The sequence below is a fragment of the Lissotriton vulgaris genome, chromosome 12, assembly GCF_964263255.1.
Source record: "Lissotriton vulgaris chromosome 12, aLisVul1.2, whole genome shotgun sequence".
NCBI lineage: Eukaryota > Metazoa > Chordata > Amphibia > Caudata > Salamandridae > Lissotriton > Lissotriton vulgaris.
In genome coordinates this window covers 612,323,579-612,351,054 of record NC_141700.1, presented here as the reverse complement: position 1 = coordinate 612,351,054, position 27,476 = coordinate 612,323,579, and the positions used below count along the sequence as shown (strand labels likewise).

Genomic DNA, 27,476 nt, shown 5'->3' with positions numbered 1-27,476 from the left:
AAAAGGTGAGGAGTGCGTACTGGTGAGCCTCTCCAGGATTGAAAAGAGCAGGTCGAGGGTAAAGCCCAAACAAACTCCTGAAAGATGTATCACGTCCCAAAGTCTCCAGGAGATGTGGGTCACCAGGCTTTGCAAAGCCTGGATTTGGGTCTTCTCAGAATCAAAGGTCAAGTGTGTCTTTCAGTGTTGCAACAGCTGTTACAAAGTTTCTTTACATGTAGCGTGAAGTGAAACAAAGTTTCTTTAATGTAACACTGTGTGATACAGTTCCTTGGAATGTTTCTGTGAATTGCTGTGGGCCGATGAGTTTTTGTTATGCCTCCATGATCGGGGCCATGTTTGGCTATTGATTACGGACAGGTACCCAACAGTAGGAACAGTCCTGTATCTTGGCATATGCTGGTCACATCCTAGGTTTTCCACTGCTCCGTGGGTATCTGTGGTTGGTGGCATCTCCTGGCCACTGTTGAGGATGCCAGACAAGCAGACCCCACATATCAGAATCTACCAATCATGGTAGAGACTTCATTTTCACAGGGGTACCCTCTGGTTATTTTACTTTGTACTTAGGGGCTCAAGGTAACTGCATTATCCTTACTACTGTTTGTGGTTTGAATTGCCTTTCCGCCTGCTGCCGCTTCTCGAACATGCCAGAGACTGTAGGTTGGTCACAGTCAGGACCTCAGATATGCCACTATGCAGATAGGCTGTGCTTCTTGGAGTGCTATTAAACAGTGACACTGGGCTTCTCTGGTGGACAGCAATTGCATGTTTCTTTGGCCAACAGTGATTTTCTAGCTGTTTGGAAGGCATGGGGGAATGGTTTTCTATATGAGCATACTGCTGTTGTTTTCGCTGAGGGGCAAGAGAGGTAGCTTCAACTTAGGGCATGCGGCAATGTTTATAATGGTAAGCGTGATGGAGTGTGGTTTGCGAAGGTGACCTGAGACTGTTCTCATCACTTGGCAGAGTAATACAGTGGTTCTCACTCGGGTGGCATGGGACAGGGCATCTCACTAGGGGCATGAGGACGTGGTTGTAACGGATGGTGTCCGTCAGTGCTTCACCTTGTGGGAATACAAGTCAAGATTTCTCCCTAGAGGTAAGAAGCATTGTCTGTTTCTCAGGTCACATTGTTGAGGCCCTTACTGGAATGTAATTGGCTGACATGAAAGAGTGGTTGTACAGGGCTACGGCATGACTCAGTGTATCTTTTTGAAGAGACTCAGAGTAGAGGTTCTCACTCCGGCTGTGCATGAACCATTGGTTCTGGGTCACACAGAAGTTGTTGCACTGGGGCCAACAAGCTGTGGTTGTTTCCTGGAGGAATCATGTGTTGTATCAATGAGGAAGACGGGGGGAGGGGGGGGGGGAGCAGCAGATGCAGTGTTTTTGTATTTATGTTGCTGTTCTATGTGCCAACCACTGACCAATATATCTGACCTTTCTGGGCACTGCCTCTCTCACTTGCGTAAGGGCTGCCATTCCTTCCAGCTGGTTTGTGCTTCCTGTTGGTTTTGTATATGATAAATGGGTGCCATGGGAATCGTTGTCACCACAATATGCGACCCCCCTCGGGTAGCCATCAGCCTGTCTTTCACTGCGTGTCTGTGACATCATGAGTTCAGTGGTGCAGTGGTTGGAGAGTCCAGAAGTGTGAGGGACCCCACATCGGGCCCACAATAGGGATGCATAGGCCTCTTAGCTATCCTTAGATCATCGGGCACAATGGCCTGGGGGTCGAGAAGTGCGAGGCCCCCATTTTCCCTTAATTATGGCTGTCTTGTACTTTCACCCAGGGGGTAGAGGCCCATGTTCTTTGCCTGCATCAGCGCCCACGGCACCCGTATGAAGTTACTTAAGTCTCGCCGTCTCTTTGGGGGTCACCAAAGTTGCTTTATCAGTGAATGAGTGTGTGATGGTGGGGGGACTCCCCGCCCCCAAGAGAGCCCCTCGTTTCCTTCTCCCTGCGCAAATTGAAAGCGACTTGGCCTGTCATGGCCGCGCGCCGCCTGCAGCCCCCCGCCCCCGCGGGGTAATCATGCACGAACGCGCGGGGAAAGTTGCGAGGCTGGGAGCAGTCTTGTGCGCATTAAAAGCGCCCTCTCCGCCTGCGAGGTCATTCATAACTTGGCGATGCAGCTGATATGCAAGTCAGTAATATTGATTGATTAATGTATAAAACGCACCGAGTCCATTTGCTCCTATGAAACCAACTAAAGTGCTCTGCGCCCGCGCGCCCCTCACCTCCTCTGTGTGAAGGACGTTCTGCCTGTGTGTGTGTGTGCATCGTCCGCGTGCCCGCTCCGGGGCTGCTGTGTGTGTGTGTGCGGTACTGGGAGGGCCAGGGTGCGCCTCCATTCTTTTACAGCTAGCTTCGGAGGGGTTATGGAAAAAAGACCGCGTCTGCCGTGCAACGTGAGCACAAAGGGGCCTGATTCGCATCAGCGCCGCTTGAGCTGCCTCTCAAAGGTTGGCCGAGAGTCGTTCTTGCATTAACCTCCCGCTCCTTGGCGGGGAAGTGCACATTCCGGAAGGCTTCCACCCCCCTGCACACCCAGGGGCGCTCTCGGGCCGCAGCAGGCATGAGGTGCCCACCAGGGAGTGCGGGGAGCCCTGTCCACGGGTCCTGCGCATGAGAAGTGAGGCCCATGCTGCATTAATGCACCAATGCCATTGTAACCGAGTAATACCACACTGCCACCAGCGCTGAACCTGCCTGGCTTTAAGTGCCTCTTTCATCTTCTTGCCCCACATCCTTTGCTTTTTGCCCGTCACACTCACTGTTTTGCCATTTCTTTCTCAAAAGAAACTTTGCGTGTAAAAGGTCCCAGGGCCCTTACCGATGCGAGGTGGCATTCTTCATTATCGAGCCAGCTCCTCACCTTGGGCAGCAAGCTTGTGCTCCTAGGGTGGGCACCGAAGGGAACTCTTTGGTGGGGAGAGCGCATCTTTTCCAGCCCTACGCGTCTCATCATCTTAGCTTTGTAAAATAATTGGTTGAGATTCAGTACAGGAGTGGTGCAGCTGTATCCCACCTGCTGCGAAAAGGCCATGAGCATTAACATTGCTTAAAAAGGAGAAAGAGTGTATTTTATTGTTGTACTGTGATTGACACGATGGGCCGTAACGCGTCCTGTTCTTGTACTTGCCGCAGTAAGACAACAATAAAACAGAGCCTTACTCCATCTTAGGCAATTTTATTTCAGGGACCTTTTTGCAGCACATGGGATATAGCTGCACCTCGACTGTACTGGAGCAAATTCACATATTTTATTAAGCGAATAGATTGGGCCACATGGATCTGGAAGAGATTAGACCTACCCCCACACCAAAAAGCAGTGTACAAACCTATTATCCAAAGTGAGAAGCGAGCACAATGATGAAGCATGCCACCTCTCCTGGGTGAGGGTCCAGCCGTGCTGAAAAAGTTCAAGTATGACTCAGTGCAGGAAATTCTGTATTCCTTGCCCCTTTTTCATTTCTTTGTGACGGCAGAGCAAGTAGCAGACTAGCGCGAAATTGAAAAATTCTCTCACTACTCTCTGAAAACATGTATTAGTGTATTGTTCATAATTTTCTCCTGACTTAATCCTGTGCAGGAATTGGCAGGGACATTGTAGTTTATAGTATTGTAGAAGAATAACTGCAATATTATTTTCCCTGTGTGGACCTAGGATGCAAATGTAAATTGATACTTGTATAGCGCACTACTCACCCGCAAGGGTCTCAAGGCGCTTGTACGAATACCGCTGTGGAACCCAACCTGGCTTTCCCTGTGAGGCGTCCACTCCTGGGCACCCCCAAGGTGGAGGCCAGGCATCCTTAGCGTTGTGGGGGCCGTTGTGGAGATTAAGCAAGCTATTGCCAAGAGTTGCAGAGTGGGACTCCATGATTGGAATAGGCACCGAGGCGAGAATTATCAGGTCCGTGGAATTTTTTTTTAGCCCAAGACCCGCCGAGGCGGGGAATTGAACCCTGGTCCCGGGCTAGACCTCTGCATCAGGGTCTGCCGCTCTAATCATTGAGCCACACTTCTCCACTGGTTTCTCTTTTTAAGGGTAAGGTGGTCTTGCGCCTGGCTATCGGTGACCCTTAGGTTTCGTGTGGCAAAGAGCCTTATGGGACTGGGATGGATGGCTGCCCATTATCGTCCCCCATTGTCACCCAAGCAGTTGCTCATGGGCAGTCTGGGCCCTTGAGCAAAACTATTGATGAACTTTGGTTTTGCTTTAATGTTAATAAAAGGTTTTGCCTTACCTGTAGATTATTTTTCTTTTTTGCATATTTTTGATGAGAAGTTAATGCTAAATTAAATGTTGTTTGCCCATTTGTTTCTATACATATCATTTTGCATAGAATAAAACTGGCATAACATGTTGTCCAACGTTGTAATGTTCTGAAATGTCTTTGTGTGTGGTGGGAGGCACATTATCAGTATGTCCATAGCCTATACTCTGCCCTCAGACATTTACCCTTTCTGCATCCCAGGCCCTCCACCCTTCGCACACATGTTGTAATCTTCCCTTGTCATCTCTTTTCTGACTCCTGATGCTTTATCTGTTTTGCCCTTGACACTTTAACTTTTTTCTCCCCAGTCCTCCTTCTCCATTTCACATCTCTTGCACACCTTGTGGGGTCCAATGTTTTTTTTAGCTAAGTTCGGTTCTACAGATAATCAGTCAATCAATCGGGGGTTTATAAAGGGCAGCTACTCACCCAGGAGGGACTCAAGGCGCTCCACAGATCCCTGGATACCATATACATAGTCTCTGAATCAATTGTCTGTTTTCTATCTCCACTATTTTGCTGCCGCCTCCATCAGTTTTCCTCGCTTACACATCCCTCACCCTTTGCTCAGTGACCCCCTTCATCCTGCTGGTTTCCTAGGACACCCTCTTGTAAGAATCATCATAACACCAAACAAACTCTGTAGCATTGATTTTGATGTTCTGGTGATGCCGCAAGCCTGTGAATCAAAACCAAAATCCGCTACACAATTCTCTCCAGACATGGAAATATAGGACTGATGGTGGAACTGCTCCTTGGGAATGTGGATCAATCAACCTCTGTATTTTCTGACCCCTTACTCCTCTCCTCTGCTTTGAATAGGGTCTCAGATTTGGGGATGGACCCACACTCGGTTAACTCATTGAGATGAGATACAAGAATGACGCATGCCTATGAGTGTGGGGTGTGTCTATAAGGAAGGCAGAAGGGGCGGGTGAAACGAATCCATTTTCTCATCTCTTTCTTTGCAGAATGTATTATACATTTTCTGGCTTAATAAAATGGCTTCGTGCTCGTGCCATCCTTCATATCATTGCAGCGCTGGAGTGTCTCCCCATCCCCCTCTCAATTCCCATTTCAAACAATGAGGTCTCGGCTCCATATCTGCCTATTACAGGGCAGACAAGCGGAGAGACGGCTGAAGAGGGGGCTCAGGAGGGCTGCAGGCTGGCGGTTAATATGCTTGCCCCTAGCCACGATTGTTATTATTAATAGGCACATTGGAGCTTTTCAGCATTGGCCTCTGTCGTTGGGCCATCGCCTTCCTGAACGCGAGCCACATGTGTCCTAATGAAGGAGACCTGGGAGGGTCCAAGTCCCTTCGCCCCATTTTTGGCTGTCGCACTTATCTACTAGGAACTACTTTCGGGCTGATTTTATTTTTTCTGGTTGAAGTCATTCTTGATTTGCGGTCCTGCTTCCGGGGTTGGAATTACCCCTACTCTGCTCAAAATGTATATTATTCTTTTTATCAGTGGTCTTAATTTTCCAAGCAGATCTCCTTTCATCCATTTTTACGTATACAATTCCATATTAACATCAATAAAGATGCTGCTTTGCCCTGTAACAATTAAAATATCGAGTTTTGGGTTTTTTTGCACACAAAAAAATGTAACCACAGTGTTGCTTAGCTCTTGAAATAAGTACCTAAAAGACAAAGAACATTTATGGTTGGTGTCAGCAGATAAAGGTTTGAGTGTGCATTCAGTGCAACCTCGCCCCCATGCTTCATTAGGCCAACACCATTGGTATAGGAAGGGATGTGCTCAACGCACGGAACTGTCATGTCAATCCGTACTGTTGCTTAAGTTGATTCGCTCTATGCCGTCCAGATTCTGTGTGGGTCCTATATTTAAAACAAACAACACACGCTCATTCAAGAATATGATATAAACGGTTTGGTCTAAAAAATCATAGTGACTAACTTAGGATAAGTGTGGGATATTTACTTGAGATTCCTACGAAAGAGGGAGTAGAATGACTTGACTGTTGAAACCTTTCAATGTGACTGAGGATTGTCTGTCCCCAACTATTATCTCCTTACAACTGGCACAATAAATACACAACTGCTTCTGTTTGGCTTAACCACCCTACCCTCATTTTTCTCTGTTCCACTATTCTTGTGTAAAACATGTTAAATCAAAATGCTATTCTTGCTAAATAAAGAAATAAAAAGGCTCATAAAATGGAACTGAAATCGTTTTAAGATCCATTAACATGCTGTGATCAGGTCTCAGTTCTAAAAGTGCGTGGGACCGGGAAAAGGATTCTTTTATTTTTTTGCTTAGAAAACATGAATGGGATCCTATAAACTACTCCTTAGGGACATGGAATTTTAATCTATAAGGGCACTGTATCCGGACACCTTCTGTATGGCCCAATTCTGGGTGCTCTGGTGAGGATATTCTTTTAACTATTTAGAGCCAGGAATTGATTTTTCAGCTTTCCATTAGAAATGTACAAAGTGATTTATGTTGACCTATTTTTTACATGTGGAAGCATCAGGATGTCCCTGGGGCAAAATCATTTTGCTCCATTCCGTATTTAGAGGTGGCCATTAGAAATGGAGCAACTGTGCCTAGTTTATTAGCCCAAAAGAATTATCCAGCCCTCTGTGCTTGCTTTTGTTATGGCAGATGCCTTCTATTCAGTTTCTTTGCTGATATATATCTCCCATTGTGTCCTCCTCCCTCCACAGCCTTCCCAATCCACTTTTTCTGTCCTTGCACTAATTGCTGCTGCAGTGGCGGGAGAGTTACCTGCTGGGAGTGGTGCAGAGGTGCGAAAAAAGGTTTACAGCCTGTGTTCCATGTTCCTAATGAGGCCCTGCCTACAGCACTCCTTACTCATAGTGAAGATGTTTTGCTGAGCAATGTTTTTCCACCAAACGTAGATACTCCTTTTAAATCACTGTGTTAAATCATTTATCCTTAATAATAACCCTGTCTTCCATAGTCTTGTATGTTAAGGTAATGGTTTATTATTGCTTACGCCCAGGGAAATGGTTGATTTGATGATGAGTGATTATAGGGCTATTCCAACACTGTGCAGCCCAACATGTTTAAAGATGAATTGTGGGATTTGCAGTGGTTACCACCTGTCAATGACCCATAATACTTTTCTGGAGTAAAAAGAGGCAAACAAAGTTTACATGAAAAAATTCCTGGCGATGTGCGGTAGCTTAGTTGAACCATTATAGTTAGAGCAAAGACAGTAATGTTTTAGGAACTTTAAAAAAGAACAAGTCAGTCTGAAGGACACCATCCCCATAAGGAAGGGGCAACTACAAAGTACTCTTTGCCACTGGAGGGGTGTTTTAAAGCAGGGCACAGCCCGTTTCTCACAGGAACGTGGGCTTGTTTGGACAACTGAATGTCCAAATGAATGACAGACTCTTGAGTGCAACTTTTCAACTGGCTTGTGATAAAATAAATGCCTGTTTGCAGGTCTAAGGCTTAATATGATAAAAAATGTTTGTGTTGATGGACATATCTGGGAGTCTGGGGCGATGCTTCGAATGTCATTGTCTGAGATAGTGGTGGAGATGCAGGGATGAAAAAGCTGTAGTGTGAATGTCTGATCTCTGGGTCAGTGCATTACTAGGGGGTGATGGAGACCTCTCTAGACTGACAGGTTTTAGATGATGTGCTGGCTTGGAGAAGATGGCAGAGCTTGCAGTGATGGGGCGGTCACAGGTAATGAACTGGGCCTGCGGTGAGGCTGAAACCCAAGGGGAGAATAGGTCTCTGTGATGATAGTAGAGGTCTGAGGCAAAGGGCTTAGCTATGATATGATTCAGGGGTCTGAAGAGCGGGACTGGGCTGCAGAGTGAGTCGGGAGGTCCATGGTGATGGACAGTGCTTGGGGTTAGAGGGGAGGGAAGTTGGACAGGACTGCAGTGTAGTGGGGCAATTTGTGGAGGAGGACAGTGATTGGAGTGATGACAGGGAGATGGAGAGGGGATAGGAATGATGCTGAAGAGCTACACGGGTACTGGAGGACACGGGCAGGGCTATGAGGTGAAGCGGGCTATCCAGGGAGGTGGACAGGACTGTGGTGTGGTGGGCTGATCCGAGAAGATTGGCAATGCTTTGTGAGATGGAAGTGATGTGCTGGGCTATGGGTGAAGCAGGAGATTTGAGGCGATGGACAATGCTTATGGTGAGGGAGAGAAAACAAGTTATGTGGTGAAGTGGAAAATGCAGAGAGATGGAGATGGGAATGGCCTTTGGGTGAAGCAGGAGATCCAAGATGAGAGACAGTGCGTGGCGAGATACCAGCTAAGGAATGATGTAGAAAATTCGAGGATGGGAACATCGTTTGAGGTGGTGTAAGGCATGGACAAGACTATGGGAGGGGAGCAGGAGATCTGAGGGGATGGTCAGAGCTGTGTTGTAGTGGGGCTATCTCAGGAGATGGACAGTGCTTGTGGCGATGGTGGAGATGGACAGTGCTTGAGGTGATCGTGGAGACGGACAGTGCTTGGGGCAAGAGTGAGACATAGCCAGGATTATGAGATGATGCAGGAGATGTGAGGAGATGAACAGTGCTTGCGGCGAGGCGGAGATGGACAGAGGACAGCACTATGGGACGATAAGGGACCAAGCAGATGAACCCTATTTAGGTACTCTAAAAGAAGCACAGGGCTACAAGATGATGGGGCATCTGGACAGATGCTTGGGGCAATGGTTTAGTTCTGAGGCGATGGACAGGGCAGTCTGGGATCTGGGAAAAGGACGGGGAGATCTCTAAAGAGTTTGGTATGAGCCCGTGTGATGGGAGAGCTCCCACGAAATGTGGATGTGGGTGCTGGAGCTGCAGCCTTTGACACTCTGTAGGAAGCTAGGCTTGGTGGACTACTGCTGTAAACTGATGTGCTTAGCTTCTATAAAAAGACACGAGTTATGCAGAAGCTACAGGCTGGAGATGGGAACAGACAGCACAGCAATCGAAATTTGGGGAAAGGAAAGCAAGCAGCGAGCAGAGGGAACCAGGGAAACCATGTCCTCTCGGCTATTATCTTTATAGCGTAGAAAAACATGCTTGAAGCAATCAGCATGAAATTCTTAATTGCTTAGCTTACTTCTGCTCCCCTCCTGGGACACATTGTGCAAGTGCACAGGCTGGCCAGACCCTCATGTTCGTGCGCTCTCCCTGCTGGATACGCAGCCACTATTTTTAACTACTGCTTTGTTTTGCAAAGATGCACAAAGCATTTGCTCTCCTCTTTTCTCCGGAATTCTGATAAACAGCCTGAGAGGTGCTTCGATCCCAGATGTAGCCGAGCTCCTAGTTCTGCATTCCGCCTCATTGCTCCCTCTCCCCATCCATGCAACCCGTGTACCCGGTATTTGTGCAGGCAGGCATGCATGCATGCATGTATGAAAGTAGGTACATTTATACTGAAAGAGCAATTTTTTGCCTACTAGAACCCTGTACCTAGTCTCCAACTCGGTGTTTGCTTTGACTCTGTGACTGCTCCCTTTTACCCTAGGTCTTCTTTTTAATCCCCTTACTCAGTCTGCCCACCATCCCAGATGTTTACTCCCGTTCGGGAAGACCCCTATGTTATTCCATGGCTTCACTGCGCCACGAGTGGTTTCGTGCCACTGTGATCTGGAGCCACAGCTCCGTGTGTGCGCATTCCTCTTCCACGCAGTCTTCTGATTCTTAGGCAGACAAGCCAAAGAGAGCAAGGAAACCCTGACAAGTGTAACCAAGATAACCTGCTCTCCAAGTCCCATAGCCCTCAAATTCATGAGCTAGATGATAGGCCGCGAGACCGGATCCCTACCCGCGAACCGGGATTACTTCAGGTGAGCCCTATTGCAAGGCTCTCTGAGACAGCGAAGAGCTCCAAGAGGCCGTTGAGATGAAGAAGAGACACCATCTACAGAACCAGGGAACAGCACAGACTGTACAGTATTTCTGAGGAGTTTGCAACTCCCTGGCAGTTCCACCGAGGTGTTTAAGTGTCTCTGGAATGTCTTCAGTCTTCCCCTTTGCTGAGCTTGTACCCCTGAGGTCTTTGAATGTTCCTGTCATTTCACAATCCTGTTTCTATTGTGTGTCTTTAAAGGCCTGTATCATATCTGTGCCCCTTCATTTGCTGTATATATACCCTCTCTTGCCATGCCTTTCTCACAGTTCCCTCCAGTATTGTGCGTCTACTCCATGGTTCTTTAAATGTCTCACCCTCTTCTGCATGAGAGAATGTAATCTCTCTCTTTCTCTCTCTTTCTCTCTCTCTCTCTCTCTCTCTCTCTCTCTCTCTCTCTCCCCCTCACTCTCTCCCCCCCTTTGTACTGTGTTTTTATTACTGTGGTATTTACTTGCCTACATGCCATCCCTTCTGCTTCCACCATAATTATTTACAGCATGGAGTATATGATTGCATCTAACATAGCCACCCACCTCTATTGCACGTTCACCCTTAACGTAAATAAGGGCCCATGTTATATCGCCAGCCTGCTTCATACATTTTATGCACACCTCAATTTAAATGTATGCCTTCCCTCTCCCTCGGCGTTTGTATCCCTTGCGTATTTATGTTTCTTTGGCATATCTCTTCTACCCCTCCACTCCCTCTGTATTTACATTCTTGCTGTATGTAAATTTCACAATAAAGCCCCCCTCCTCAGCAGTATTCATATCTCCCCGTTCCCTCCTGTAAAATATTCTCGTCTTCCCTCGCCACCCTCAGCTTTGTTCAACCCCAGAGGTATATAAATATTACTCATATCCTTCCTCTTCCGCCACCCTCCCTCCCCCCGCTCTAGTCCCCCCCCCCCCCCCCCCCGGCACCTAAATGTCTCCTTTCGCTCTCCCTTCTGTCTGCGCTTCTGTTTTATCCCCCTGAGGTATTTAAATATCTCTATCACACTTTACTCCTCTCTTCTGGCTCTGCAGATTTAAGTCGATTTATGCCTAGCTTTATAAGATCGGTATTGCAGGCCTGGCAGGGGGGATGAGGCACAGTGGCTAAAGTGCTGATATGGTCTCTAATCCCAGCTTTGGCACTTCACCAATCCTTGTTTGATTCTAGACAGATCATTCCATCTCCCTGTGCCGTTGTGTGAAATTAAAACGAAAATGTGAGAGTGCAATGTAAATGATATGCAATATACTGTCACTGGATTGCCCATTGATTACCACTCCGTTCCACTTCTCGTGGCTGTAACCACTGCACCGCCTTCACGTATTCTACAACCTTTTTACTATGTACAGGGAAATAAATGCATTGTAGATAAGGGCCTGAAGATCATGCCATGTATGTACCACATCATATGTTGGATTGTTAAAAATGCTGTATTGCCATAATTGATTTGTAAACCTTTGAGCAGGTAGTGCTGTGTGTCCTGCAGCACAAGAATTTGCAATGTCCTACACCGCCCCATTTTAAAATTAAGTGTCAGAAATTGTAAATATTAGGTGCTGCCACTAAAGCTGTGGTCCAGTGGCAAGGAAGGAAATGTTCATGCAGGCCAGTGCCACTGGAATTGCGGTAGTGTTGGCACACTGCCATCCTCCTCTCCTTGCAATTTTATCTGCCCTGGCACTACCAGCCTTTCGCCTAGGAACATTCCCAGTTTTCCACTTTCACTCGAGGCCCAGTGGTAGATTGACACGCTGTCAATCAAAAGTGCTGGCTCCATTAATTTAGAACTAAGTAACTTTGTCACCTTTATGGTCTAAAGTGTAGGCTAATATCTGTACCCAAAAAACAATCATAATCTTGAAATATGAGAATAAGGGTCTAAGCTCCCAATCTTTAAAAGACTTGATTTCTTTCCTCAAACTATTTAATTGTTTTTTATTTTACACTTCATAGTGCTTAAGAATTGAGACATTCAGAGCTGTAGTATAGCACTTTCAAACCATGTATTTTTCATCTGCTAATTCCTCAATACAGCTGTTTTTACACTGTGGTCTCTGGACTTCAGGGATCCTCTGCTCATGAGACAACTCTAGTCTTTAACAAGAGCCCCCTGATCTGCTGATGACTAGGAGAACCTCAGGAGAAGCAGCCGCTTTATCCATGATGGATCAATTTCCCTTGCATGATCATGTGTGTGCTGCACTGTGTAACTTGCTACATGGTGCCCTGAAATCTCAGCAAAGTCAAGAGGCAGCTGGGTCTGGGAACAAGAAAAACTTTACCATGCCCAGTAAGAATGGAAATGGAGACGACTATTGATTGCCTGGTGCTGCTGTCCTTGACGAAGAGGCATGGGTCGTCTTTGGAACCAGACAACTTGAATCACTATCACGTCACCTCTCTTAAAACTTCATAGAGAAAATGATCGCCACCCATTGGTACTTGCATGAAAGAAAATAGTTGTTGCAATTAGTGTTACAGGTTAAGGTACTTCTCTTACATCTCATGTAATATTGACAGTGACTTGGTATGTCCACCTTGCAGCATTAGACGTAGCACAGATTTGATGAAGATCCAGACATAGGAGCATAACTAAGGTATCCAATAGGTTAAACTTGTCTCCATTAATTTATTAAGCGGAAGCATCCAGTTTTTCTGTAATAATACACTACCTCAACTCTGTTTGGAATCATAACGTGTGAACGGCATAGTCCAGAGAAATGTAGTTTCTACAGAGATCATCCATTTAACTCTTCTGTGGATCCAAGTTTAAAATACAGTCATTGACTTTACAAGCACTATCTCCGGCTGAACATTGGCTTCATTCATTGTGATAGTTTAGAATCGCACTGTATTCTATACAAACCTTCACACTACCTGCTATGAGGTAGACCATGTCTCATAATGAGAATTAAAAACAGATGCAACTCGACAACATCTTCCAATAGGAATTAAAGGCAGCCTTGCAGCCCCATTGCAGACATGGCACCTAGAAACCTGGCCAGTAGAGAGAACTTGCAGTATCAGTATTGAAACAACTGTGTGCTCCCTACAACCGGCAAGCTGAGGAGGGAAGGTCCTACACAACTTTATTGAATCTTCACCATGTTTTCCAAACTAATGCCATAGGCTAAAAGTACAAATCTGAAGCAAAATAAATAAATCCCTGTGAGACATAAGGTGAAACATAAATATCATCAGAACTACCATAAATGTACAAGAACTGTGAGGTACCCAACATGTTTGCATAAGTTTACTTATATTGTAGATACCGAGAAAATGGCCCTAAAATTAAGTTGTAAAAACCCATTGATAGTTGAGTGCCTGTTACTTGATGTAAGAGGTAGGACACTCTATAAAGAATTATTGTGTGTTTTTCAACAATGGTTCACACTGGATAAGATAGAAAAAAGGAGGCGCCTGGAGGTAACATAGTTTGTCACAGCTCACACAGTTTAGCCAAGTGAGGAAGTTGGGATCACAACTCATGGTTGTCTGGCTCCAAAGTCGGTAGTAGCATCGCCCAAGAAACAAACTGAGAGGGTCGAGGGAGTGAGGGGGGTAATATATGTTGAAGTGTTTTCAGAACAGGATTACTTGGGTTAGCCGGTTTGCTTTTGTCTACCTATGTAGCAATTAGAGGTCCTTTTGAGTCTCAGATTTCCCGTGGCTACCACGCAACTCTTTCCTATATGTCTACAGTCTCCCATTCTTAAGTTTCGTGGCTTAACTGCACTATGCACAAGCATTGGGAAAGCCAACGGTTTTCACCTTTGAGACCTACTGGCTTTGCTAATTGCTTGTAGCCACGCAACACAGCATATCCTATAATGTGCAGCATGGCAAAAGTTTATATATATAAAAAAAAAAATTACATTAGGCAGGCTCTATTCGTTTTCTTTTTAGTTACGGATCTAGTTGGATTGGTAACTAAAAAGAAAATAAGACGTGCAAAATTGTTTTATTTAAAAGGGGGTGGAGTGGAAGCAGCGGGGAGCGCTGAAGCAAAACTTGCCATGTAAATAACACAGGGGAGGGCTGTGGGGCCATGCAGAAGCAACAAAGGGGTATTGTGGGAGGCGCAGAAGAAATACGTGGAGGGCATTAGGGGGCGTAAGCAACCCAGGAGTCCAAGTAAGAAACATGGTAGGTGCATGTGGGAGGAAGCAACAACAGGCAAAAGAAAAGGAAGGCTCTGAGTGAGAGGAAGCAAAATGGACACATGTGAGGAAAACAGTGGGGAGAAGTACACGGGAGAAGTACACAGGCCCCTGCACTATGGAGGGCGGGGATAAGCAGGCGTGCAACAAAACAACACAGAGTGCAGGGGTAGAGAAGTATACAAAGTAGACAGGTTGTAAAACATGCACTCACGGGGAGTGCTTAACACAAAAGAAAAAGGTTCTTTAAAATCAAGCAATGAAAGCTGCGAAGGCAACCAGTCAAAAGAGATGTAAATAGGCAATGCTCTATGCAGGGACAAACAAAAGATTGACAAGCTGGGATACAAGTACGAAGCAGGCGAATGAGTGACAAGGAAAGCCAACCAATGGTAAGCAGTGGGCAGGCTAAATGCCCCTGTATGTTCTTGACGAGCCACAATATATCTCGCAACAGATTGTGCATGCACTAACCAAAATATCTTGGCTAATAATGATGCTTCTGTGACATAGTTGGCGTTCTCTGTGCACTTCCATCTAGACTTAAGTTTCTGTCACCCCTCTCCCCAACCTTCCTCCCATTAGAAACATAGACCAGAAAAAAAAATCAACCTTTACACCCAGCGCTCCCCCCTCTGACCCCCCACCCTCCAAAAAAATGTTCAGATTGCAAAGACCTGCAAGAAAAAGCAAATTTCCTCCTTAAAAAGGCTCTAGTGAGAAAGCCTGGCTAATTGTAAATCAATGAGTCTTAAAATGCTTCATTGATCTCCAGTTGGGAGTTTGAAGGAGAAAAGCGGTAATTACCGTAGGAGGGGGGTGCTTTTCCTCTAAGTAAGTTCTGAGCTAAAAAGACACCAGCCCAGCAACCCTGCGAGGAGAGCACTTTGGAAATGGGTCTAATTAGTTTTAAAAGTACTTTTGTGGGTGTAATTCTCTTTATTTAGAAATTCATCTGCAGGTTTTCAGTCCAGCACCCAATAGCATCGGCTTAATTGCCCTGTGCTCCAGCTGCCCAGCCAAATCACAATACGCAGCGTGTATGGTACTAGTAGGGAAGCAGGAACAGGAGTGGAGATAAATGAGATAGTTATTGAATCGAAGAATGAATGAGTGAGTTTGTGAGGAAGTGGAGTGGTGGAGACTGTTCCGAGTTTCAGAGTACCTCTATGTGGTACAAGTTGCTGACCAATGGTGGGATAGAAGCTCAGAATTTGAAGTCTGATGAGAATCGCCAGGCGCGGCCAGTCTACACATCCCTTGGTCACATCCCTAGCAGGAGCTGGTGATCTAAGGTGCACCATACAGGGCCTAGGTATATATGTACCTATGTGGTATTTGCATAGTGTAAATCTAGCCAAAAGTCAAACAAGTACTGTGCAGGGTCATAGGTTACCCAGCAAGTGAATGTAGGTGGTGGTTGATGAGTTCTCAAAGAGAAGATGGACTATTTCGATGTTGCTGCCTTTATCTCTCGATAATTTCTTCTTGCCCCATATATTATTTCCTAAATGTACCTATTTTGATCCACCACCTCTACTCGGAGAACATTCTCGTAGGTGTGGTCCTAAGGAGAACATGCCCTGTTCAAGGAGAACTTCTTACACCCCTCCACCACCTGTTTCGTCACCATGAGGGTCACAGCGGCACACCTTTATACTAGGCCTGGGTGAAATGTTGTTTGTGTGAAGTACGCAAAATTCTCCAAGATTTCTGCAAAGTTAGACATTATTGTGCGAAATGCCGGCTTCTGCATTTTGCACTGTTTCCAGCACGTAATGCATTCTTGCATTCATTTTTAGGGCAATGATGCACTTTATGCTAAAAAGAAAAAATGCTAAATTGCACATCGTACGAACAACAGACTCTTGGTCTCAGTTCTTTAACGTTCTCCCTGTGCTCCCGCAACAGGATTTTTACACAAAGTCTCAATTACACAACGTAGCACAATGGAGTAATCTCCCACTTCTCACCTAACTAGCACAATGTGAAATGGCGAAAATTACGCAAGATTACACCAGGCGTAAGTGAAATTTCGCCCAGGCCTGTATGATGCTCTCCTCCCACCTCCTCTGCTGTAGGTGGAGAGCGGGTGCTGGATTGTGGCGCCAGGCGTGTGGCACTTCAAGTGTCCCCATGCCACAGGCAGAGGATCCTGGTAAACTAGGAAGGCTGGTGTGGCAGCAGCTGGCCTGGGATTGATTGCTGTGATTGCTCTGCCAATATGAGAGCTTGTTACATCCGCCATTGGTTCGGAGGCCAGCTAACAAGTCCCGCTGATCAATGGAACGCTATAGATCTCGGTCATTAATGAGCTGCTCACTAATTAATGTTATCCATAATCCAATTATGCGTAGTAGCTAATGTGCTGGTTTATGCTGAGTGGCAGGGCTGCCTGGCACACCGATCCATCACCAGCTGCCTTGGAGCGCATAAGGGCGCATCCCTGTGCAGCAGGGTTGGACACCTCTTCTGCCCAGAATTGTTGGGCGTTAGGAATGCCTGTCGGAGCAGCTGCTACCAGCATTAAAGTGATTGGGAATGATTGTTGAGGTGTCCCTAAAATGCCTCACGTCCTTGCCAAGACTATTGCTTGTCAGAATTGAATATTTTGCATCCAGTAATGTTCTGTCTTGGACCCTCTTGTGTTCCAGGACGGTAGGAAAGGTGCTCTAAGTTCCTCCTGGTGCAGAGTATTCTGAGTAAAAACAGAGTGGAACATGTGCTCCCTGATCCCAAAAACTTTGGGTTTTATGGGCCTGCAAGCTACTTCATAAAACTGTCAACAAGCTATTTTGGCCTGCATGGTGTCCCTGCACCCAGAAGGTGCATGTGTGACATGATGCAGCGATTGCAAGCATTGAAGATGTAAACATATGTGACAGCATGATTCATGGGTGGAGATACAAGCCTGGGTTGGATTGCCATGCCCTGGCCACAAGCCTTTGTGATACATTGGCTTCATACGTCCTTGATGCCTTTAAAGTGTATGCTAGAGTCATGATGTTGCTTTGTCTAAATATGAGCCCGAAGGGCAGCATGATGAGGAATCAGCAGGCTTTGGAGAGACATCCTGGAGTGGGGGCTGCAGTATAGTGCAGGGGCAGCAGGCATAGGCATTGGTGACTTGTCCCCGACGCCTGCAACCTTTGCTGCTCAGGTGCCCAAGTGGTAGTGTGGTGTAGAAGCTTCAAGCATGACGTGTTTGAGGAGAGGCTGTTGGATGCAGGGACTGAGACGTGACTGAGTGGCAGTGGACTAGGGTGGTGCAGAGTTGACTGTGAGTAGCAGTGTAATGCAGGGCCTGGAGGCCTCACTGCAAGCCACAGCGACATGCGACGGGAGGCAGTGTGATGCAGAAGCAGCAGGAATAAGAGATGTGGTCAAATGGTAGCAGGATACATTAGCAGTAGGCCTGAGAGAGGTAACCACAAGTGCAGCATGTTACAGGTGCTGTGCCGAAATAACAGTGAGTCCGTATCACGACAGTGAGTGGCACTGTGATGCATGGACTTCAGAGCCAACAGTGACGTGGCAGCATGATGCAAGGGTGGAAGCCACCGATAATGCACCTAAGTGGCAGCATTGTGCGGGGGTTGCTGTAGCGGCTCAGTTGACACATCGTATGATTCAAGGGCAGGTTATGCAGTAAACGAGAGTGCGTCATTTTATATCACTCCATTCATGTTGTGCGAGGGTGGGGGCTGCCCCTTCCCGCCACCCCTGATCTCAGTGAGCTCCTTGCATGGGAATGTGCATGGGATTGTGCGTGGTGATGTATGTGTCTTCCTCTCGCTTTATTTCTGCCTGCACTGGCTGCCAGCTCCAGCCATGGCTACCTGCCAAGAGAAGTCTCAGAGGTGATGTTCCGTGACTAAGCAGAATATGGAGACTACGAGGAGGCAAGGGGTCTGCGCGTGTGAATGGAGAGACGTGCAGACAGACCCAAGAAGGACTGCGAGGAAAGACCTCCACCCCCTCCAGTGACAGCCAGTACAAGAAAAGATGGGAGATGGGGGATTCCTAACCCCAGAGCAACTTGTCAGTCTGGCACGGCACTCTTCCCTCGGATTTGTTCAGTATTGACCTGGCGAGACCCCTTGTGGGTTCTCTAATTGAAAATTAATACCAGATCAATGCCCTGAGCAATTTGCATATTGATCATAAACAACTTTGAAGGCACCAAGTGTGTAGCAGATCAATGGAGCTGCTAGGCAGGATGCAGCGGCGACTCAGGGTGGCGTCTTTCTTCCCGGGCAGGCATGGGCATTGGTTTTTGGTGCAGAAAATAAAAGAACAATCCGTGCCGCAAATCCATTCCAGCAGAGCTCCATGCACCCTAGAAAGCGTCCCCTGGATCTAACTATGTCCCAAAGAATACACAGCCTCTCTACAAGGGCTCATCACACACGCACAATCTGTGTATGTGTATGGTAGATAGGCATACGTTCCAAGACAGCAGAAATCTAAATTGTGGGCCTTTTCCTTGATCAGGTAGGTATCAGAGTTTGCTAAGCTCTTCATTTCACTGCCATTCTCTTCAGATGTTATGCAGTGTTTCCTTGTTGCCATGGGCTGGGACTGACCTGAGAGTTTCACTCCTGCAAGGGGATGGCCCTTAGTTCTGTGCTTCTGAATCTGTTTGGGATCCTCCTACCGGCATACCACCAATGCCGCATTTTTCTGCATGTGAGCAGTACGGATGGAATGTAGGCGTCCAGCGTGCCAGCAAGGTTGTTTGAAATGATCATGTGCGCCACGTACTCACTACCGTCTGGCAGGCTTCCCCCATTCCAAGATGGCAGTCAGGTAACATCATTCATCTTCCACAGCTAGTGAAACCCAGAAGTAACTAGCTCCTGGTTTTGACATATTGGGTTGAAAAATATTCTCCATTACATTGACCCCACCCACCATATCACAGTAACAAAGGCTCTTATATACAATTCTCTTTTTTTAAGAGTCCTTTTTTCTTGCCTGCAGGATAAATTGCTCCTACGTCTCCAACTCGTACAAAACGCTGCAGCAAGGTAATAACTAGGGCAGGGCGTAGTTTGCGAAGTAGCGCTACCCGTAGCTACGTGAAGTGTACTTCGCACTATGCGTAGCACTACGCGAACTGCGTAGTACCCAGTTCGCACTGTGCAAGATGCCGTTTTCAATGATTGCACAGTGCGGACAAGCATCCGGCACTGTGCAATCGTTGAAAATGGCATCTTGCGCTGTGAGAGCTGTAGTTTTCTGCCGCTAAAGTAGATTTTTACTTGAGGTGCAGCTTTCTCAACGCGGTCTGGTAGTTTCTCATCGCGAGCGGTCGCGAGCATTCCACGCTTGTGATTGGCAACTTGATGTTGCTGATCGCAAACGAGGAAAAAGTCTCGCCGGGATGTCATTTTGCTTGCTCGCGGTCGCCAACTTTATGTTGAGGACCGCGAGCAAGCAAAAGATGACTGCTGCACCACGCTACGCGTGTTTGCACTGTGCTACGTACAGTTTGTCTAGTGCGAAGTAGCGCAAACTTCGCAAACTACGTGAGCGTAGCGTAGTGCTTTACCCAGGGTTACTAATAACAGGAGCCAGATTACGGGACCATATTACACCCATTCTGAGACCCCCTCATTGGCTTCCTTTTAGACAGCACATTGTTTTTAAACCCCCTGGTTAGTATGCATCGTACCATTTTTGCAGCCTTCTCAGCATTCATAGTGGCAGAATTCCCGTTGTATCATCAAAACTCTGTGTTTGTCAGGTAAACGTTTATAGACTATCACTAGAACTAAAGCTGTCTTGTTATGCTACAGTTTATTCAGCTGTGGCCAGGAAAGACGAGAACAACCTCCCTCTTATACTACAGAGACTGCATCCCTATCTTCAGAAAAAAACCTCAAGACATGCATAGTCAACCTCCAGATGGCCTCTTGAAGGTCACTCTAAATCCTTTGTTTTATTCCTGTATTTATGCCTGTTGTTTTGTCCTATAGCACCAATAAGCTTTATTGAAGGGGCACTGACAAAGTATAACATTACATGCTTGTCGCCTAAATAAGGGGCCTAAGCTTCTCTACAAGGTTGCCCCATTGTTGCTATTGCTGTACCTCCTTTCCCACTCTTTTATTTTTTTATTTTTACTTCTTGCCTCCTGTGTTCTGATGCTGGTGATTGCTCATTCTGTTGTCTTTTGTAATATATTTAATAAAGCTGTCTGTCAGTCCTTGCATCCTTGTTAACTGGAAATTTCAGCCTTGACATCTGAATGTCTCATGTTGCCATCTTCTCAATTCTTTTGGTGTTTTTTGGTGCTGGTTGGTGTTTCCTTCACTCCTGTGACATTCATGTACCCTCCAGCACGGAATTTGAAAAGGGATATCCTTGGAAGAAAGCAAAATAGTGACCCGTCCTTCCCACCCTTCATTCCAGGTTTGTGTGAGTGTCCTTTTGACTTTCTTGAGGTTCTGTTGGCTTATCAGCTGTGTGTCGGATTTCTGATGTTCAGTGAACAAACTGAACAGGCTTAAAATTCTTACTGTTTTTATTTAAAGTAATTATTGGTTTGATTTTTGTAAATCTTTATTTCCACTGGTCTTTTAAGCAAGCAAATCTGGTAGAGAGTCAGGAGCAAGCTACCATCTTGATTGAAAAGGATGATATTAATGTGTAGCACGTCAAGTGATATCCTACAGTTACTTTTACCTTTCTAGACAAAAACAACTGTTGGCCACCCCCAAATAAGTGGAGTCACTCGGTTTAATTGTTACACAGCAGATCTCTTCCTTTACAATCTTCGTTGTGTATCTTCTAGAAATATTTACACACCGTTGTTCCATGATCACGGCCTAGGGTCCGTGGGAGAGACAGTTAAGGCAACTAAGAGCACAAGACTTGTTTGTGAAGCCAGATTCCCCAGCTACTGTTCAGTCTGCACAGGGGCCCACTGTATTCAGGCAAATGCAGTGTTTGTGCATATCTGAGACAGCATCTGGCGCACCTTTCTTCATTTATTGGGTCAGGCTGAAGTAAAGGTATTGAATGCTTTCTTTTTATATATTCATTCCACTGATTGGGTGTCTGTCCTCCAGGGTGGTTCATTCTGGTCTGACTTTCAGTAGCACATTGGGTTTACCTCCCTTGGGCAAATCAGGGTTTGAGAGCTTGTATCAACAGTTTGAGAGCGCTTTCAAACTCTATGCTGCTGTGATTACCCTGGCTATGAAACTATCATGGCATGGATTTGATAGTGGCTGGTGTTAATGTTTCAGTTTTTCGCCCTATCGTTCTTACAGTCGAACAATCATGTGAGCCTCTCGGATGGCAGCATGTTATATTATGTGTATTTGTATGGTATACAACTCACGCGAGAGAGTGTCCTGGCGCTGACGCAGGAGTTCCATAGGCCAAGCCAGGGGCAGGGCTGGGTGAAGACCCAGATCTTCAGTTTCTTGCAGATTTCAAGAACAGAGGCCGAGACTGACAGGCAGGGGCGGTCAGTCCAGGCCTTAGGAGTCCGGAAGGAGAAGGGACGACTGCCAGATCTGGGGAGGGGGTGGGGGGTGTTTAGTGGGGTGTGTGTGTGTCTGTGTGTGTAGGTGTAGATGTCCGGCTGAGCGGAGGTTTCTGATAAGTATGTAAAGGTTTATGGGGTAGTTGAGGTGCGTGGGCCAATATTGTGTAAGGTGTACTCTGCTATATTGTTTACTAGTATAGTGTGGGGCTTTCCTATTCACAATATATTACTGTCTCTGATGTGGGCAGCTTGTCCTCAATCATAGCACGAAGTACAATTGTCAAGCAACTTCACATTGCCTTAATTCTCCTAATCTCTAAATATACTCACCAATACGTGAGGAAATATCGTAATGTGCTCTTTTTCCGGCAAGGTTTCTCTTGGTATCCTTAAGCAGCAGGGATGCAACCAACATCCTAATGGCAATGGGGGCACTACTCACGCGCACCACAACCACGCCTAGCTCAAAGGAGCTATCAAACTCAAGCCATATCTGTCTGCTGTCTGGTCTTACATTCATCTACAGACTAGTGAGAACACACCATTCCATTCTTGTATACTAATGCCCGCAGTCCGGGCCAGCCAGTCTCCCACAACCTGTAAGGACACAGATGTGCAACGTTATTGACTACTTGGAAGAAGGCCTCCCTCACTGTGCTCCTGCCAATCTGTGGCAAACTTCCACTGACTCCCACAGGGCACACGCACAAGTCCAGGAACCGTATATCGCGACTTGCAATACCAACTTGAGCAGCTCCCTTCTATTTATCTTACTGTATTCTTCTGACAATAATCACAATGATCCGTAGTTTTAGGACTTTTTATGTTCATCCATCCTGCATCCTAACTAGTCAATCCATTCATATATAACAACATGCTCTTATGCTCACCACATCCCCTTTGGAAGCTTAAACAAAGTTTCTTTCAAAATTGGATATCTTGCGCCAATGAAATATGGTACCTTTAAACATCTTCTAGAGGACAAAAATCCAACACTGTTAGCCTCTCACATTACATGTGCACATCTCTTGATTTCTTCCTTCAAATGTTTAGCATCTCTACCTTAGGAGTGGGCTCTACCTTATTTGTAGAACTTGTCACACTGTAGGCCCTGGGTTTCTTCTGTTCAAATTATCAAACTACGTTCCACCTCAGCCAAATTGATTCCTTCCTGTGCATAGATGATGTGGATTGTTAGTACAAAGGAGGAATCGAGCCTAACTTATTACTAGAGGGAAGGCCAGTGGCTGAGAAACTTGTCATGACTCCCTAAGTGTGCAAGGTCAGGTCTCCAAAGCCCTCTTGCATCAGCTTTCTCCATTAGTGGCTCTTTCATTGTCTTGGCTTAACCATGCCGAAGAGCCCAGCCTGGGGTAGGCAGCTTCTAATTAAGAGGAGAGTATTCTTCTCACGAGCTATGCAGGAGTCGAGAGCAAATGACTTCACCTCTGTGTGTTTGTCCATCTGCGTGTGCTCCCCCGTAATCTGCTCCACATATGTCGAGTGGGTTCTCTTGTCTTTCTGGGCCCAGTCCGAGGTAAATTGCAGACTGTGTGCAGTTTTCATATGACAGAATAGACACGGAGGGGGTTTTGCATACTCGCTGGCCTCCTCCAATGCAATAGCAAGCTGTGTCCACTTCTGTGATTTAGCATAACATAACATGTGAATTTGTAAAGCGCGCATTCAACCAGAGGTCTCTTGGCGCTGCATAACAGATGTTTATTGTTACCCAACTCAATGGAACTCATTTTATCGACCTCAGATGGATGAAGGGCTGAGTGGACCCGCTGGGATTTGAACCTGTGACCATGAGGTTGAACACAGGCCCCTGTAGTGGATGCATTAGTCCACTGAGTCACCAGACCCGACTTTTCTGTGATTTCCTTATAGGCGCTGTTTTAAGGACAGTCATTAAACATGAATATTCTTGGCATAAACCTGCTTAGTGCAGCCGATCAGTTGGAGAATCAGAGTGTCTTGTGGAAGCTGTTAGACCAACCTAATCAAGATGTTCAAGACCTCTGACACAGAGCCATTGCTGGCTAGACATACAGGGCTGCAAATTCTTCAAGGCCATTGACAGTTAACCACAGAACCGCCTACTCAACAGGGTCATTGTTGGCCAACCACACAGAGCTCGTGTAAGTCAATCTACTGAACTGTCAGCCATGGCTAATGAATAGTGCTGACCACTAGGCAAACATGTTTTACGCCCCAACCTTGGGTCATTGTCCAGAAACCACACAGGGTCGCTGATTTATGTGATGAGTAGCCTTGCAAAATCCTTGCCAGGGAAAATGGCGGGCAAGTTCATGGATGAGTAGTTCGAGCGGTGTGTGGATAGAGGGTGTCCTGTATGAGTGGAGTGTTGTCCATGAGGGTTGGAGCTATGCTCTGATCGTGTTGCGGTGGACTGGTTGCAGAATCTTAACAGTTTTGTGTACTAGAGGAGGAGTTATTGTCATATGCATGATCCTATAATAAGCATGAAAGGTGATTAGAGAGACAAATGTGTGGAAGGGGCTCTCCTGTGTGGGAATGTTGGCTTTGATAAACTCCTCTTGTGACACAGATATTCAGAGGCAGTAGGCTGACTGGAAGCCTTGAAAGATAAGGGCCTCTGTTAAGTAGGCCCCAGACAACCTGCTAACCTGCTGTGGGCCACCACTGCAGGCTGTTGCTGAACTCCATTGCAGGTTGCTGTTGGCCGACTGTACAGTGGTGTTGTCAAACAACCATACACCATTGTCGACTAACACTCAGCACTATCGGTGTTCACCACTCTAAGGCGCGGTGTATTAAAGTTGGATTCCCAAACTCACGTCTTAGCAAGGTGAGACTGGGGTGTGGCGGCCGGAATGATTACTAGTAGACTTACTTGCTCACTGAGTGGTTTGGGGGCCTTTTGCTTCCACTGCTGTGCCCATACAGTGGCGGGAGAGTGCACGTATGTTGGCGGCCTCTGTCATATGGAGTCCTTCCCTTGGGTAAAAGTGGGAAACCAAGCGCAAGGGAGATGCCCCGCTAGCCATACATACCCTGCCCTTGCCCACACTGCCAGGGGGTGAAGGTCGGCCCGGCCTCGAAGTCACTATAGAAAGTTCAGCACCGAGAGGGGAAGGGGGAAGGCAGACACAGACAGGAGAGCAGGCCAGGCAGGGGCCGAAGAGCCGACTCAGGGGGAATACAGGAAGCTCGACGCTTCCTTTGCTGAAAAGCTTATTAGTGGAAAAGGAAAAAGCAATTATTGGTGCGCGTGAGAGCTGCGATCCATTGTTGTTTACACCTGGAATTAAAGGGGGTGACAGCGCCCCACTCAAGCCCCCCAGGGTGCCCACAGGCCCAGATTGCTGTGTGTGCAGACCCAGAGCAGGCACATCGGCGCTGGGCTTGTTTCTGAAACCGTCTTGGGCTCGGGTCAAGGTCGCCCCACCCAAGCCCCCCTTGGCTCCCTGGGTGCGTGCCCACAGGCCCAGGTTGCTGTGTGTGCAGATCCAGAGCAGGTACATCGGCGCTGGGCTTGTTTCTGAATCCGTCGTGGGCTCGGGTCAAGGTCGCCCACTTAAAGGCTCCCTGGGTGCGTGGCCACAGGCCCAGGTTGCTGTGTGTGCAGACCCGAGCAGGCGCATCGGCGCTGGGCTTGTTTCTGAATCCGTCGTGGGCTCGGGTCAAGGTTGCCCCCGTGGCTCCCAGGTTGCTGTGAGTGCAGATCCAGAGCAGGTACATCGGTGCTGGGCTTGTTTCTGAATCCGTCGTGGGCTCGGGTCAAGGTCGCCCACTTCAAGCCCCCCGTGGCTCCCTGGGTGCGTGGCCACAGGCCCAGGTTGCTGTGTGTGCAGATCCAGAGCAGGTACATCGGTGCTGGGCTTGTTTCTGAATCCGTCGTGGGCTCGGGTCAAGGTCGCCCACTTCAAGCCCCCCGTGGCTCCCTGGGTGCGTGCCCACAGGCCCAGGTTGCTGTGTGTGCAGACCCGAGCAGGCGCATTGGCGCTGGGCTTGTTTCTGAATCCGTCGTGGACTCGGGTCAAGGTCGCCCCCGTGGCTCCCTGGGTGCGTGGCCACAGGCCCAGGTTGCTGTGTGTGCAGACCCGAGCAGGCGCATTGGCGCTGGGCTTGTTTCTGAATCCGTCGTGGGCTCGGATCAAGGTCGCCCCCGTGGCTCCCTGGGTGCGTGCCCACAGGCCCAGGTTGCTGTGTGTGCAGACCCGAACAGGCGCATCGGCGCTGGGCTTGTTTCTGAATCAGTCATGGGCCCGGGACAAGGTTTCCTGCTGTGAACCTCGATTTCTTGCGTGTGCGGGCCCGTGTCTTGGTGGACGCCTAAGCTTCTTGTTTGGCGCGTTGATTCTCTGGGGTGTTTGAGAGGGAACTGTCTTTGTTTTTATTGGGGGTTGGGTGGGTAGTTGCTACAAGTGCCCTGGGATTCTGGACACTTATTACACACACTCATACTCAAGTGATATTCTCCCCCGCTGACACTACACCCCTTCCGCCACCCCTGCCCTAACTCCCGCCTTCCTTTTCTCTCTCCGAGATTCTGCCTCTTGTTAATGGCCCCTCCCAGGAGCCGACTCAGCCGCTTCCTTACCCTCCTTCATCGAAGAAGAAACCCCGCCGCTTGATGAGCGAGGCCCAATGTTATGAGAGAAGAGAGCCGTGCAGTGGCAGCACCTGTGATTTGTACCAGGGCCACTGATCGGAAAACCTCGATTACTCTTCTGAAAGTTTGTTTTCCTTTCTCTTTTTCATCCATTTTCAAGAGCGTCTTTTCTTTCCTCGCGTTGTTGACGACATAACAAAGACAGGTGGCAGCGGGGCTGTTCGTGAATGTATTATTGTATTCCATACTTTCAAGCCCTCTCCACGATGCTCCGGCTCCTGCAGGGTAGATGTATGTGTTCAGTCCCCCAGATGAGCATGGCCGTTCCTTGCCTTGCTTGGGGTGACACCTATGGACCACAGATGGTAATGCAGAAGAAAGATTCCGAGGGCTGCTTTCAAAATACACCATTCTACGTTTTCCTCCATGCGCTGGAAACCCTCTCTGCTTTTTTTGAAGCAACCCTCCCTGCTCAAAAAAGTAACACATGGGAAATACCAAGTTATTTTCTTTGGAGCCACTGTTATGCAATTTCTGGTTTTGGTAATTGAAGAGTGCACCAGTTTTTCGAGTCTTTCATTTTCTAGAAAATACATACCACTTAGGGTAAAACTGTAGTAATTATCCCCTGCCAGTCACATGGTACCAACACCTGTGTCCTTTTTAAGTTATGTTGACGAGATGTCCTGAAGATACCCCATTTTCAGGGCTTTCTTGACAGCACAACTGTGTACGTGACCTGTTTTGGCCAATTCAGTAAAATATACATGGATTAGGAGCTGGTTCCACCCAGGGAAGTATTACTGTCTCACCTCATGTTATTGGTTATTTGGCATATAATTCCACTTTCCGGAAAGTGCTCTCATTGTAATGCATGAAATATATTTTACATCTGAAATGTACCCTCCATTATACCGGTGTTTATCCCATTCAGTTATTTAACTAGATCATTCATCATATACAGAAAACCGTTCCATTTTTTGCTACCCCTTTCCAATCATTGGCAGAGTTAATAAGGCTGAATTTAATGGAATGTACAGCATT

At 47.1% G+C, this 27,476-nt stretch overlaps 1 protein-coding gene across 2 annotated transcripts in view; it reads left to right on the top strand.

Moving 5' to 3' along the window:
- ZFHX3 (zinc finger homeobox 3) overlaps positions 1-27,476 on the top strand; it is a 381,379-nt gene that overhangs the window by 271,331 nt on the left and 82,572 nt on the right. The window contains exon 5 of one of the 2 annotated variants that reach the window (XM_086945558.1): positions 20,674-20,745. The exons of the other annotated variant lie outside the window; for it this stretch is intronic. Coding sequence (XP_086801684.1) covers positions 20,674-20,745 — 72 coding nt within the window. The remainder of the gene's footprint in view (positions 1-20,673; positions 20,746-27,476) is intronic. 2 annotated transcript variants of the gene reach the window in all.